Here is a 14952-nt window from a genome sequence, read left to right as displayed (position 1 = left end):
TAATTACTTAAATTGATACTGCTGGTATCTCAAGCAGTAAGGACAGGTTGGTTTTGAACTAATGCTTCAAGAGGTCTGTGGTAAAAAACTTGCACATTTTATATGCACTTCCTTTCAAAATCATGGTCTTGTCAAACAGAAACGAAAGCCAACTAAATATAGAGATTTCTTCTACTTAAAAACCTCAAGAACAGCTACACAACAGGAATAGGAAGAAATCCATTGTCACCACTGACATGAATAATTATTCATCATCTTTTTATACTGCCTGCCAGCAAGCACTGGAAGCAAGAAATAACATGAGGTACGTGAACAGGCAAGTTGTGGTGTGTGTTGGAGGTGAAATGCCAGAGGACTTGCCTTGTGGACACAAGGGAAGGACTTGGATGATATCCTGCAGCAGGGACACACAGGTGTTATGTACAATCCATGATGGGTCCCTGGGAAGCACTCCCTCATGCAGGACCACAGTTGATAACAAGCTGTCTTCTCTCTGCTCGTCTATTCTCCCGGAAAAGACAGCTCCACTCTCCCCATTAACTGCTGCGAATGAATTTATTTTACTGCAAAAACCGAGCCCAAAATAGCACTCTGACATTTGAGTGTGAGCCATATATTGTAATTGCAGTCTATACTTAGTGTTCAGTTCAGTAAAACTGTCACAGATCAAAAAGTTACGCACAGATAGGATTCTCGATACTATAAAGTTTGGGTTTTAATACGTTTTTTTTTTCCCTTTGCCTCACTCCCAACCCAGAGAACTATGGGAAGATGATTTCATGCTTTATCTTCAGCGCACAATCCGGAAGGAACCAAGAAAAAACACACCAAAAAAGCTCCTAGCTGGTTCTTACAGCTGTCAGAAGTTGGTCACTGCATGTCATGCTCCATATTTATGGTTAAGTCAATGAAAAGCAGATTGGCAGATGCCGTCCTCCCAGCATGCCGGGTCTGCTCATGTGAGTACTGCCGTTTCATTCCTTTGACAAAGATTCTTTTCCTGCTTTAAGCAGAGTAGTGGGAAGAAGCTAAATAAGATCCCTCCAAAGATAAATATGCACTTAAGCGCGTATCTTAGAAAGAAAACGATAATGCTTCAGAAATGTCCTTTTTGCGTGGGGAATTGCTGGGTAACCTCTCTGTGGGAGCTGCGGTTGAAGATGGGTCAGCCTGGAGAAACACTTCAGCCAGTTTTTCCCAGGCTGTGGGAGAAGCAGGATTTACATCTCAGTCATCCTGCAGGCACCACGATTACATTCCTAGCTGTGAGCACGAGGAGAGGGAGTCACACAGGAGCCTACACTGACTGCGCCCTCTAAAACTTCCCTCTTGCAGGCTGAGAACTCTTCTCTGAGCTGTATTCAGCAACATCCTGCTTGTATAATGGATTGTAGTCAGGTGAAAACTGCAACCCTCCTGGGCTGCTGACAGGAGCAGTTTCACCTTTCCCATGGCGAAGGGACCCACACCACTGCTTTCTCAGGTGTAGTACTCATTCAGATGTCATTTCTCTACCATGACCACTGCTGTGCCTGCAGTGCCGCTGTGCCTGCGTCAGGAACTAGCACATTTCTGAAGAGGCCGTCACTCAAAATTAAAATTAATGTATCCGGTTACTTACTCGAGATATTTCCAGCAACAGGATAACCTAACATTTGGAATAGTCCACAAGAACTAAAAATAATGACAAGTCACCATCCAAGATAAAACCTTGGAAAAAGCACATCATATATATAATTTCTCTCCAGAAACAATGTAAGAATCCAAGAAGAATGTAATTAGATATTTAGTTTTTCAGATTATTTTTTTTTTCAGCTCCAAGGCAGCATTTTGCCATACTGAGCATCATTTTCTCAAAGGTAAGTTTGTTGAAGAGATCTCTCTCCTAGCCAGACTGAGCACATCTAGAAAGTAATACAAAAGAAAGAAGGACAGAAGGAAGTACTGCTACAGAAGGACTGAAGAAATACAAACAAGAGAAAAAGTAGCTAAAAATGAGGGGAAAGTTCTTTACTAGGAGAGTGGTTAGGTCCTGGAACAGGCTGCCCAGGGAGGTTGTGGATGCCCCGTCCTTGGAGGTGTTCAAGACCAGGTTGGACGGGGCCCTGGGCAACCTGATCTAGTAAATGTGTATGTTTGGTGGCCCTGCCAGGCAGGGGGGTTGGAACTACATGATCCTTGAGTTCCCTTCCAACCCGGCTCATTCTGTGATTCTGTGATTCTGTGTGAGGGTCTTGTCTTTTGATTTATATGAATGTGATGCTGTGATTTACAAAGGCGGTTTTTTGGAGCTGCTGGTAAATCGACAATAGGTCTTGAGAAACTAAAAGCAGAAGTGGCTGGAGAAGACATTATGCAATTGGATGAAATGGAAGTATGTGAATACTGATGGGAGAGACTCAAAGACTGATCAAAGACAAAGATGTTTCTAGTGTAGCAAAGAACTGAAGACGCGGAAAATGCAACCTGCAGAAATAACAGGCCATGCTGGATTGATGTATCACAAAGTCTGTCTTAATGGCCACCATCACTGAAAAGGACATCACCACACAATGCATGAGAAAGGAGAACTCACTGAACAGTGTGGCATTTCAAAGTCATTCTTCAGTGTAATGCAAAAAAACTTTGTATGCAGTTGCAGCATCCAACTGCTGCACTGTGAAATACACTCTGAATATCCACAGTTGAGTAAGCAACAGAAAAAATTTACCTTGGCCCAAAGAGCGCTATGAGTTTGACCATGGCTCTTAGTCATCCTGAATTGAAAGGAACCAGCAGGAACATTTCTCAGTTGACCTCTTGCATGGGAGAATCAAATAAATCTGAAGTGATCAAAGTCAGATGCATTCCCAAATGTGTGGGTACATATATATATATATATATATTTTTTAATTCTAGCTCTTTTGGGAATTTTCACATACTTAATTTTCTCCATATTTCAGACACACATTTCAAGGGTTTCTCTGAGAAGTCAGGCCTCAAAATAGTTACAGTATATCAGCAAGCCAATGGTCCCAACTTGCAACCTTCTAGAAAGTTCATGGCTGTTTATTCTAGAATCACAGGACGGCTTGGGTTGGAACAGGACCTTAACTGCAACTCCCTGCCATGGGTAGGATTGCCACCCACCTGATCAGGCTGCCCAGGGCCCCATCCAACCTGGCCTTGAAGACCTCAGATGATGGGGCATTCACAGCTTCCATAGGCAACCTGTGCCAGTGCCTCAATGATCTCTTTGTAAGGAATTTCTTCCTAGTGGCTAATACAAACCTACCCTCTTTCCAATTAAAACCATTCACCTTGCCTATCACTCTGCTCCCTGATAAAGCATTCCTCCCCGGCTTCCTTGCTAGGCCCCCTTTGGTACTGAAAGGCTTCAATAAGTCCTCCTCACAGCCTTCTCCAGGCTGAACAAGCCCAGCTCCCTCTGCCTGCCTTCACAAGAGAGGTGCTCCAGCCCTTTGAGCATCCTTGAGGCCTCCTCTGAACATGCTCAGATAGGTTCACTCCCTTCTCATTTTGGAGCATCTGGGTGCAGTGTTCAACATGGGGTCTCATGAGAGACTCCCTACAGTTACTAGATCCCATACGCTCTTCTTCTTTTATAGCCAGCTGGCATTAAGATAAGTCCATGTTCCAATAAAAGTTTGAAGTAGTAATACTTCAGGGCTGCAAATGGAAGAGGTGGATGCCAACTACATACAAAAAAAAACAACATTAAATGAATCCCGTTCTAAACAAAGACTTAAATAACCTGATGTCTCACACATTGGTGGCTGCACTATCCTCAACCGCAATTCCCTCTGTATTCTCACGTCAGCCTTTTGCCAATGCTTTTATGAACATATATAGCTAATACAAAATGCACAACACAACATGTCATACGCAGAAGTACTGAAAAACAGTACAGTTCTGCAGTTTACATTAATTTTCCCTTCCATTGTTGCCTTGAAAATCTATGTTGTCTCTGTAACAAGTATACGGGCAGAAAATTATTCGTGGCACCTACCCAACTCAAGTTCACATTTTCCATTGTATTTTAAGGATTTAGTGAACACATTTTAATAACTACTACCCTAAGACTCCAAGTGTTTGTTCTTTCAGACTTTGCTAAAACCTTCTCAGTACTGTAGCTTTTTAAATGAAGAGACTAGGCTTACTATAAAATGGAGCTATTCCTACATTTAAGCTGTTTTACTTAATTTTTGTATGCAGATAAAAAAAAACCCAAACAAACACAGGTTTGGATGATCATTCAGAATTACTACTTCTTCATTCAAAGAAATTATTCAGAAGTCTGTCTCTACTGAGGTGAAAATCATCATGCTGAGCTGTAACTTACTGATTTTCAAGCCTTCATACGGAACAATCCTTTGGCTGTTGTTAGACATGAATGTGCCAGCACTATATATTCAGTTTTAAATTGGACTTAATCGTCTTTGAGGGTCCCTTCCAACTCTGGGTATTTTATGGTTCTGTGAGCTGGTCAATAAGAATTATCATAAATCGTGGTAGTGGCATTTAAAAAAAGCTGTAGGTGGCGGTATGCAGGCCATCAACAATTTTATTATTCCCTCTGCTTCAATACACAATCAGACAAGCGTAAACGAAGCCAAATTATCACAATCAGAGCACATATATGCTACAGAACTATCAGTTTGTAGTTGTTTACTCCCAGAATTGCAGAACTGAAAGTGCCTAAGTAATGAAAGCAGCTTCTAAAAAACTTTGAACAAAACAACTCTCTGCTTGGCAAGCACCTCCATAATGAAGGGACATCTATTGCCTTTATTATTTTACTTTCACATTGTGAAAGTTGAAGCAATTGCAGCGCACTATGGTTTTGCTGATAAGGCTTCTCTCAGTTTTCTAACTGAATCATGGAAGGACTTTAGAGGGCTTTCATCATGGTATAAAAAGTAGTTTTTGCAGAAACTTGTTTAGATGTAGTTTCTTGGGATTGCATCTATTAATCAAGAATCGAAACAGGGTTTTTTCTGCAAGTATCTGAAGGCAAGTAGCACAGTTTATTGCACAAATTGCACAGGAACTTTAGCAACCTGATTTGTTTACAGACTTTTACATCTCACAAAAGAGATGCAATGGGAAGAACTATACTGCTCCAAGATGCTTCTCATAAGGAGAAAATTCACACTCGTGGCATCATCAGCTCTACTTGGGACAGCAGTTCTAGTTTTCCACTGGTGTTTCCTATGTACACGGACCCTATGTGAACCTGCTGAGCTTGAGATACACAGGGAAGAAAGACTTAAAAAAGCAAGGAAGTCATAGGAGAAGGAGGTGCAAAAGACCTCTGGAGGACAGGAGCTAACTGGAGGACTTCCAGCAAGACAGACACAAAACCATTGTAGCAGAAGCAAAGTTTACATGGCCAAAGGCTGGAGGAGACACAGTGAGAGCCAAGAAAGGTCAGAGCACACATGAGTGAGACTGTACAGCCAGCCACAGAAACTCTGAGCCTCACTAGCTCACGTTCCCCATACAGAAGGGTGACAGCTTGGTACTGGCTGGTGTCAGACACTGTGATAGGACAGGTACAAAGACAGCAATAAAACATGAAAAAAGGCATGTGTACACAACTTCTCCTTGGTAAGGTTGTCATCTTACTACGAGTACAGAAGCATCTAGAGGAACTATATACTCTTTGGAAACCTTGCCTCTTTCAACACAGAAGCTGAACAAGGAGGGAGCTAAACTAAGGAAAGAATAATTTCAAAGACAGCAAATCTGGACTGGACAGATGCTGGGAAACCAGGTCCCAACTCTGCAAGCTATGAATTATTGTTCCATGCTTCTAATTTCAGAATCAAAGAATATTCACAGTTTACCAAATTAAATCAATCAAGATGTGTATGAGCACAAGCAATATGTAAACATCATGCATTTAGAAACGTTAGGTCTTTCTCACTACAAAAACAAGGCTTTTCAGGTGAAAGGTATTTTTGCTCTACATTTAATTAGGTCCTGCTCTTCCGTCTGCAAAAAGGAGCACTCATTTTCACCTCTCATCTCAAAGAGCTGGTAGGAAGGAGGAAGAAAAGAAGGCTACATACGTGAAGAATCTGGCACAAAGACATTCAACAATACTGTTTTCAAAGCTAATTACTAATTGCATGCAACAAAGAAAAGAGCTAGATTCTTAAAGAATGAGAATCACATATTAATAAATATTGGCTCACTATGTAAGCACCACTTCCAACCACACTGAAAGTGCAAACAGCAAAGAGGAAAAAGAACTATATAATTAAATGATACAGCCATCATGCCTGACTTCAAGATGGGCAAATAAAGACTATCAAGTTCTCAGAGACGCATGAGGAATTTTTTCAATCACAGTTTACAGGCACATGTAAAACATGTACAGTGGTATCGGTATGTAGGTTGCCAAGCTTGTAACAATGATCATTTTCATTCTGATTCCCATGGAGTTGGAAAAACACTTAAAATTCCATACCTTGATTATTTCCACCAACTGATCCACACCACTGTCACCTGGGAAGATTGGTTGTCCTAGTAACAGCTCAGCCAATACACAGCCCGCTGACCACACATCTAAAAGGGGAAAAAAGCAGAATGCAAGAAAGGTATAAGGAAAAGCTATTTTTTAATGTAAGTGAACCAATACATAAGCAATTTTACTTTATTACTTGCCACATTTCATACTACAACATAACAAAAAATAAAAAATATTCCTCTCCTAAATGTACATCTAGGAAAAAAAAGATGTGTGGCATACAATAATAGGGGGTAGGTATTTGAGATGTCAAACTGTGAGACAATGGGAGCTGGAAAATAATGTTAACATCATAATATATTGACATTAAAACCTAACCACATAGAAAGAGGAACTGAATATTTGCCATGTGAAAATTAAGAACTTCCCAGCCTTACATTGTTCTTTAATCACGTTCATCTTGAGCTATATATGGATATCATCACAACAGCTGATGGTTTTGCTGCACCTGAATGTTGAAGAGACTCATTTTTTTTCATCCCATGTATTAAAAGCCTGTATACATTAAAAGATAAGCCAATACTGCAAATATTACTAGTATTCTACAGAATCTAATCATTATGGGACCTAGGAGATGGCCTCTCATCCCCATCAAGATCTAATCTTCCTCCCATTTCCATTTGCAAACTTCACTGACAACAGCACTGCAGGGCATAGGTCAACAACATCTGTAGATTCATTTTCATTCATATACCAAAAACCAAAGCTACAAGCAGCTATTCCTTTATGTGAAAACAATCTTCATTTATTATAGAGACATCTTATATGCAAATAAGGCAGTCCAGCGCTAAAACAGTAACTTCAGAATGCATTCAGGAATTCAAGGTTGGTAATGCAATCATACGGAAGTTAGAACAACCCTTTCCATGCTATATTAAAGAGAGAGGGTTAATGTAAAAGTATTTTCCCCTTCTCTCTCTTAGAGGTTGGAAAAGACCTCTAAGATCATCTAGTCCAGCCAGCCACCCACCACCAACACTGTCCAATAAATCATGTCCTTAAGTAGTACATCCACCCTTTGCTTAAACACCGCCAGAGACAGTGACTCCACTGCTTCCCTGGGCAACCTGTTCTAACGCCTCCTTCTTTACTTTATGAGAAGAAATCTTTCCAGTATCCCATCTGAACCCTGATGAAACTTGAGGCCACTCTCTCTTGTCCTATCATTAGTTTCCTGGAAGAAAAGGCCAATTCCCACCTTACCCCACTTTCAGGGCACTGCAGAGTGATAAGGTCTCCCTTGAGTCTCCTCCCCAGACTAAATGACTCCCACACCCTCAGCCATTCCTCATAAGATTTGTGTCCCAGACTTTCCACAGCTTTGCTGCCCATTTCTAGATATGCTTCAGGGCCTCAATGCCTTTCTTATAGTGCAAGGCCCAAAACCTAATGCAGTACTCATGGTGCAGCCTCATCAGAGCTGAATACAGGAGGGCAATCACCTCCTGCCCCTGTTGGCCCCACAATTTCTGATACAAGCCAGGATGTCCTTGGCCGTCTCAGTCACCTGGCCACACTGCTGGCTCATGTTCAGCTGACCATCAACCAACACCCTCCAGATACTTTTCATCCACAGAGCTTTCCAGCCACTCTGCCCCAAGGTTACAGCATTGCATGGCATTGTTGTGATCAAAGTGCAGGACCTGAGATTTGGTCTTCTTGAACTTCACCCTGTTGGCCTCAGCCCAGCTGTCCAGCCTGTCCAGGTCCCTTTTAAGGGCCTTACTACCATGAGGCAGATTGACATTTCTCCCCAACTTGATGTCATCTGCAATCTTACTGTGAATGCACTCAGTTCTCCCATCTAAATCGTTAATAAAGATGATAAAATAAGGAAAATCAGGCATATTTAATTTTTAGCATATTTAGTAGAAAGCCACCAAGGTGCCAAGATCTCTACTGGAAAGTGGGGAAGGCAACAGGAAAAGAACAACACACAGCCTTGACTTCTGAATGACTGCTAACTGATAGCTATGGCCATCAGACTGATACGTGCGAGCAAATGATAAAAAGAATGTATGACTTATGTCAACCATACGTACCAAGAGCCTTCCAAACAGGTAGCTGCATTTAGAGACTTACACACCAAAAGTCAGCAGATTTCTTCAGAAGTAGTGAAGAAATAGATTAATAAGCCTAGCGCTGAAACCCAAAAGTCTATTTAAAGGCACTGCAAGGGGTGTTGAGAAAGTGAAGACTTTTCCACTGAACATACAAAAGCAAGTGGTACCCCAAAGCTATAATCATTATTGACTATTTTGAGACTTACTTTGGACTGAAAAAGAACAATATATTAAAAGGAAAAGACGGAACATATTTAAATGCCAGCTTTGTTTGCGTAATTTTGTATTCTGAACTCAGTTCCTTTTAAGATCTGGAAACTACATCAGCATGATTTTTTTGAATTAGACTGTGGCTTCCATAAAATTGTCTTAATTAACCTTCTGGTCTGGCTTCTCCATGACACTGCCTTTGTGCTTTTATCCCTCTCTAGTCTCTCTAAATGTCTCCCCACTCCACCAGCCAATTTCTGACAAGTCTTAAAGGTTGAAGTATCAAGGCCATTTCAGCTTGGGGAAAACAAGAGAGGACAGCAAGGAGCAGCACTGCTGCTGCGGGAAGAAGCTCAGCCCTGCAGGACTTGCTTGGCCCAGGAACGCATTGCAGCTGCAGACAAGCCAGAGGATGTGCAAGCAGCTGACAGCAGCATGCAGGAAGAAGCTGAGGGCACTGCAGAGGGAATAGAATAAAAAGGATGCAGGTCAAAAGGGAGCAGCCAGGCAAGTCTGAGGAATGCTTATGGTATTCATGACAGGGGAATCCAACAGACACAGCAAAACCACTGGAAATAGATCTGTTGCTCTTTGTGCAACAAAGTCTCTAAGATCAAGTGATTTAATACCTTCTTACAACCTATTGCATTTTCCTCAGTTTTATTTGCTAACACTATAAATTAATCACTGTGTACAACAGACACACTGAAATGCACAACCCTTTTTCCAGGAGCATCACTTCACTCTCTTCCAAGTTTGGACCTGGGCAACGTTCCCACTTCAAGGAAATGAAAAAATCTTCTAAGTATTCTCATTTAAGGCCAGAGATCAGCAGCCAACTTTAGCAGCTTGAAGTAGGGATGGCAACAAAATAATTTTCCTTAGGTGTTTATAGAACTCTGCTGAGTAACATAAATTCAAGAAGAAACTGTGAGATTTTGCCTCTGGCTCTCATCATCACAGCAGTGTTCCCAGAGCTATACACCACCTTCCCTAACTCGTTATTTAGAGGTCATGAAGAAAAAAAGGAATATTTGCCCGCTCTTATCAATTCAATGGAAACTAAGAATTTTCCTCCATCTTAAACTCTATAGGTCACAACCAGTCCCCTACACTTTTTGTCTCCGATAGTAAGCTCTGCCCCAGCATACTCTGATTTGACTTGATGGATTTGCTCCATCTCAAAACTGTTTCTCTGGAAGCCAATCATCTGTATAAACCAGCAGGGAAAAAACAGGGTCGGAACAGTAGCCCTAGGAGGTTGTAAAATCAGCAGCTTCTGGTTGCCAAATGCCAGAGCATAAAATGCTTTTCACTGCTAGTTTTTTAGGAATGCTTTTTAGAATGTCAGAATGAGAACAAAATCTGGGATAACGGGCATGTGTTGCTATGTCAAATGCAAGTCTTGCACATCTGCTCAGCACAGATTCACAGCCTACGTGAGGTAGAGTAAGGCTAAAACCTGAAATGCTTAGGAAGTCATCAACATGGGCATCTCTTCCTCTGTAGTGAAGAGATGAAACAGCAATCACAGGTGACAGAACTGGGCAGTACTTTTAACGTCCATGCTTATATTCAGCAATGGGAGTGACCACCTTAGATAGAGGCAAATCTTTTCCACTGCTGTGCAGCAGGTTTGGGACACACCTCATGATGGTTCTTTCCCAATAAATCTGGAGACAGCTTTGCTGCATGTACCTCTGGGGGAAATTCTGCTCTGAAGGAGATGAACTTCTCATGTCCTCAGTTCTAGCACTTGCTAGGAAAGTGAATGAATAACTTTGTGACACTTATTTTTGGACAGCTCAGCAGAAGCCAGTGATATGGCTGTACAGATTGATCTTTCCCTGCCAGCAGCTATAAATGTTGCTTCTGGAATGCTCTCAACCCCTGCCAGAGCCATGACGGAGAGAACGTGCTGGAGACCAGCGCACCCTCATTAGCCAGAAGCACCACATTTTATGACAAGTACTCTTGTTCCTCATCTCCTGACCTGATAAAAAAAAACCCATACGTTATCCAAGTAAAGCTTGACTTCGGTGCTTCTCTTTATAAAGCAGGATCACATAGTAACAAATACCTGCATCCAGCCCTACTCCAGAGTCTGCCTATGTTTGTCTCAGGACATTCGAAGGGAATGTGGGCAGCAATCCCACGTTTTCAGCTGGCAGCAGCAGCCAGGCAACAAGCACTTAAGAGCAGCCAGCAACATGCAGGCAGTGTACCCTGGGACAGCGGCACAGGCACGGACCTGCAAGGAGGAAGTTCAGGCTAAAACTCTATCCAGGGGCAGCAGATGGGCTCTGTTTGCATAAAAACACATGCTCCCACTAGTTGGCTGCAGGAACATAACTGTGCCATGCTTAGCCTCACAGACACACCCATAAAATTCATAGTCAAAGGCGAATGAAGCCCCAAGTTCTGCAGGTTTTAATTGACATGAATACTCGTGTCTGGCCATTGAAAAATCCCTTAGAAGTATGCAATAAGAATGCTGCTACAGGCCTGGTTCAGCAACCAACTGGCAACAGCAACTATCCAGAAGCCTAAACAGGTTATTTCCCAGTTCTTATTTTAATAGCAGTTCCAGGTCTGCAAGATGACACATACTGAGGCATTTACTGCGTTAAGTGTTAATGCCACTGATGTTATCATACATGTATCTAAGTCACAAACCCAGTATGAAGGTGCAAACACTACCCCTGGTTTGAGTTATTTTAAAGTTCTAATCCCAAAGACCTCTTCCTCTCTCTAACTCACGTGTTTTGATAAAATAAGATCCCAGAAATTATGAGCCACTTTATGCTTCTGTTGTGACTTCCAGGATGTGGAGGCATCCCAGTGTGCTGGGAAATGCAAAAGTAGTTTCTAAAAGCATTTTACCACTTCTCAGCTCCCAAATGCAAAGATTATGTTGAAGGAAGCTAAAGGAGGAATGGGGAAGAATGGTTTGCTGAAGCTCATTTTCAAACTATTCTGTGCAAATTTTACTTCAGTTGATTTCTTTAGAAGGTGATTTTCAGGTGATAGAGTTTTTCTGGCATATGAGAAAGTCTGAACCACAATGTTTTAAAGTCATGATGGCTTTGGCAAACAGCAAATAGACTCCTCACTTTATTTTTTATTAGAATTATTTTAGAGACTGGCAGATAGCAAAATAAGTTTCTGCAAAAAAAAAGGCAAGATTAAAGTCATTATAAAGCTGGAGCCAGCAATATTTCATAGACTTATCTATAAAGCAGTCTCTTCTGGTGACCTAAAATATTTGTTTAATGTAGTTATCCCCTGAAACAAGTTGTCTTAGTGCACTCTGATAACACAGCTGAGTCAATCTATTAGCTCTCAGCTGGCAAAAAAGATGTCAGCTGGGATCAGCTGCCTCCCCTCATCTGCAAGTCCCTGCCACTTTGCTTTTACCTGTGCCCTGGTGCTTATCAGACTGCACAGTAATGTTGATCCAACTCATTAACACTGCAGAAAGCTAACCTAGCCAAAATGAAGTCTCCAAAGTGAGGCTGAATCAGCATGCTGAATAAAGTGTGGGAGCTGGTGTACCCAAGAGCAAAAGGAGGGCTGAGGCTGCCACTTTTGGCTTGGCTAACCATTAGAGAAGCTCTGGCACTTTATCTTTACCATGCCATTACTCTCTCAAGACTTCTGGTTTTGCATCTTTTTGTACCAGGGGAGATACATGTTTATCTTTACTATGCCACTACTTTTCTTGGTCTTCTGGTCCTGCCCCTTTTTTTATATCAATGTGAGTGTTGCTATAATATGATTCTGGAGAATAACTAATAATAAGTTATAAGCTTATTTTTCCAAGGCTTGTTCACAACCTCCATATCCTTTTGAACCTAATAAACCAAGCCTGTACTGCTCAAGACCTTAAGCAAGATAAAATCTTAGCGCCAGGCTTCAGAAAGAGGGAGTACCTAAGAAAGTGATCAAGTTAACAGGGTAACTCATTGCTGTTCACTTTGAACAACTTTCTGTGGCTGCTGTATGAATACCTGGCTATTTCCTGTTCTCTGCCTAGACCTCCAGCTTCCATAGCATTTCCATGATGCAGCTGTGTGCAGCCTTAAGAAAAAGTCGTCTTCACATTGACAATTAATGACTAAGGGGCAACAAATGTTAACAGAACGAGCAGAATCTGAAATACTGCCATGTATGCTATGTAAAACCTGCCAAGAGAATTTAAAACAAAACACCACCCTGAATTTTCTCCCCCACTAAAAACACTTCCCTAAAAGCCAAGCAAACAAGCTACAGAATTACCTGGGACTAACTCATAGCATATCAGAAACAGATATTTTTAGAGCCCTTCTTTATAGTTAAGTCATCAAAGTACTTTTTAGTTTGATCTCCCTCTTGTACCTAGTTTTAAATTAAACAAAATCTACCTGTACAGCTGGAAAATGTTTTATTTGAGTAAGATTTCATCCCAAACTAAAGACAAACAAACATCCCTTTATTATGTAACTGACATAGAAATCTCAAAGAGTATAGAAATTGCAACAGCCCCCTAATAAAATGTATACTTTGCTAAGAAGTGGTATCTGCCCCTTTAAAACAAAATTCTGCCTCTTGCAAGCTTTTACACTTAACTACAGAATAAAAACACACGCAGCTGGCACAGACTTCAACAAATACATACACATACCTATACTGGAGGTATAATCGGTGGCTCCAAAGATCAACTCTGGTGCCCTGTAGTACCGAGAGCAGATGTATGAAACATTAGGTTCTCCACGAACCAGCTGTTTTGCACTGAAATGGAAACAAACCAATAACACTTTAGAAACAAAAAGCTTCACAGTATTTTAATGCAGATTAAAGCTTTAGCACTCTTTACCACTTCTGAGTCCTAAATACTAAAGTACTGTGTTCTAAGCTGACACAAGGCATAGACTGGATTTATTGTGAAATCAGCCCATCAGGTAGCTAGCTACCTTACAGCAGACAGTCAGCAAAGGAAATGCTGACTACAATTTGAAGGATAAAGAGTCAGGATTTTGGCTGGGAGTTGTCTCCATAAGTTTGATGTGTTCTAAAGCTTGTGTACAAAATCGAAGTCAACAGAATAGAGCTTAGTCAGATGTAGCCACCTTTCAAGGTTCAGCAGCCCTGGGTACTCATCAGAACAGAGTACTTTCCATTATTACTCTTATTTTCTTAAGCTTTCATCAGAATATTCTGGCTTTTTCCTGTATTAGGGAGCGCATTATGAGGCTAAGTGGGCACAAAGACAATGATACAAACAAGTTTGCAGGTGCAGGCACCTGTTGCTAGTCCAAGATCAACACTGAGCCTTTGAAAGTAGGAAGAGCGCCCATCACCCAATCAGACAGTTTTAAAAAGTCTCAGTTTTGCCTACAGCTTTCTGATACAGAAACTACAATTAACAATTCAAATTGCTAACAAATAGAGGTGCCACCTGTTTATGCACTGTTACTTCAAGGTGAAGTGTGATTCCTATTTTGCTCCAATGCTTGTGATGTAGAGCTAGGAAGGAGATTCCCAAACCACGAGGTGTGACGATGCACTGCTTGAGTAATCACCATCTGACATTCCCACTCACTACATGCAAGCAAATTTAGCAACAGCAATTTCGGTGACCTCTCACATGTATGACCTGGCTATTTTAGTCTGGAAAGTTACAGCACAGTCTGAGGACTGAACTTCACCAGGAACAAATCTGTTTCCTTTCTCAGCATGGATAGCTAGAACTTATGTATCAGTTTTACTTTCTAGACGAGGGCTGGACTCCCTTGTTCCACTGAATCGCTTCAACAGAACTGGAAAAAATATGCCACTGGAAGCTAGGATACAGATGTCCACTATCTGCAATTAGAATTGCTGCTGCTGAACTTGATCCTCCCCATAATTTGAAATATTAGATGAACTGGCAGACCAACACAAACAGACTAATAAGGCAGCACTATCATTTTCAGGTTACTACGCCACTGCCTATCCTTTCTTCCACACATTTGACCCTACAGTTCAGTATTATTTCTTCATGGCACAGTATTTTACCAATGCAATGGCCTATTTATTTTTTTAATATCTGCACAAATAACTGGCTTGAATTTCATTTGCATCCTATTTGACACCCTTCACCAGTTCCCTTTCTTTTTTTCATAC

General features: G+C 41.3%; 1 protein-coding gene across 7 annotated transcripts in view; it reads right to left on the bottom strand.

The window, feature by feature from the left end:
- GSK3B (glycogen synthase kinase 3 beta) overlaps nucleotides 1–14952 on the bottom strand; it is a 121033-nt gene that overhangs the window by 30365 nt on the left and 75716 nt on the right. For all 7 annotated transcript variants that reach the window (XR_014937560.1, XM_015874838.3, XM_015874814.3 and 4 more), the window contains 2 exons: nucleotides 13472–13578; nucleotides 6476–6573 (listed from right to left, as the gene is read on the bottom strand). Coding sequence is in view for 6 of the 7 variants with exons in the window: in XM_015874838.3 (XP_015730324.1) it covers nucleotides 6476–6573; nucleotides 13472–13578 (205 nt within the window). In the remaining variant the exon portion in view is untranslated. The remainder of the gene's footprint in view (nucleotides 1–6475; nucleotides 6574–13471; nucleotides 13579–14952) is intronic.

This window comes from Coturnix japonica, chromosome 1 (genome assembly GCF_054131305.1).
Source record: "Coturnix japonica strain WE chromosome 1, WE-NBRP24, whole genome shotgun sequence".
Taxonomy (NCBI): domain Eukaryota; kingdom Metazoa; phylum Chordata; class Aves; order Galliformes; family Phasianidae; genus Coturnix; species Coturnix japonica.
This window is presented reverse-complemented; position numbering and strand designations above follow the sequence as displayed.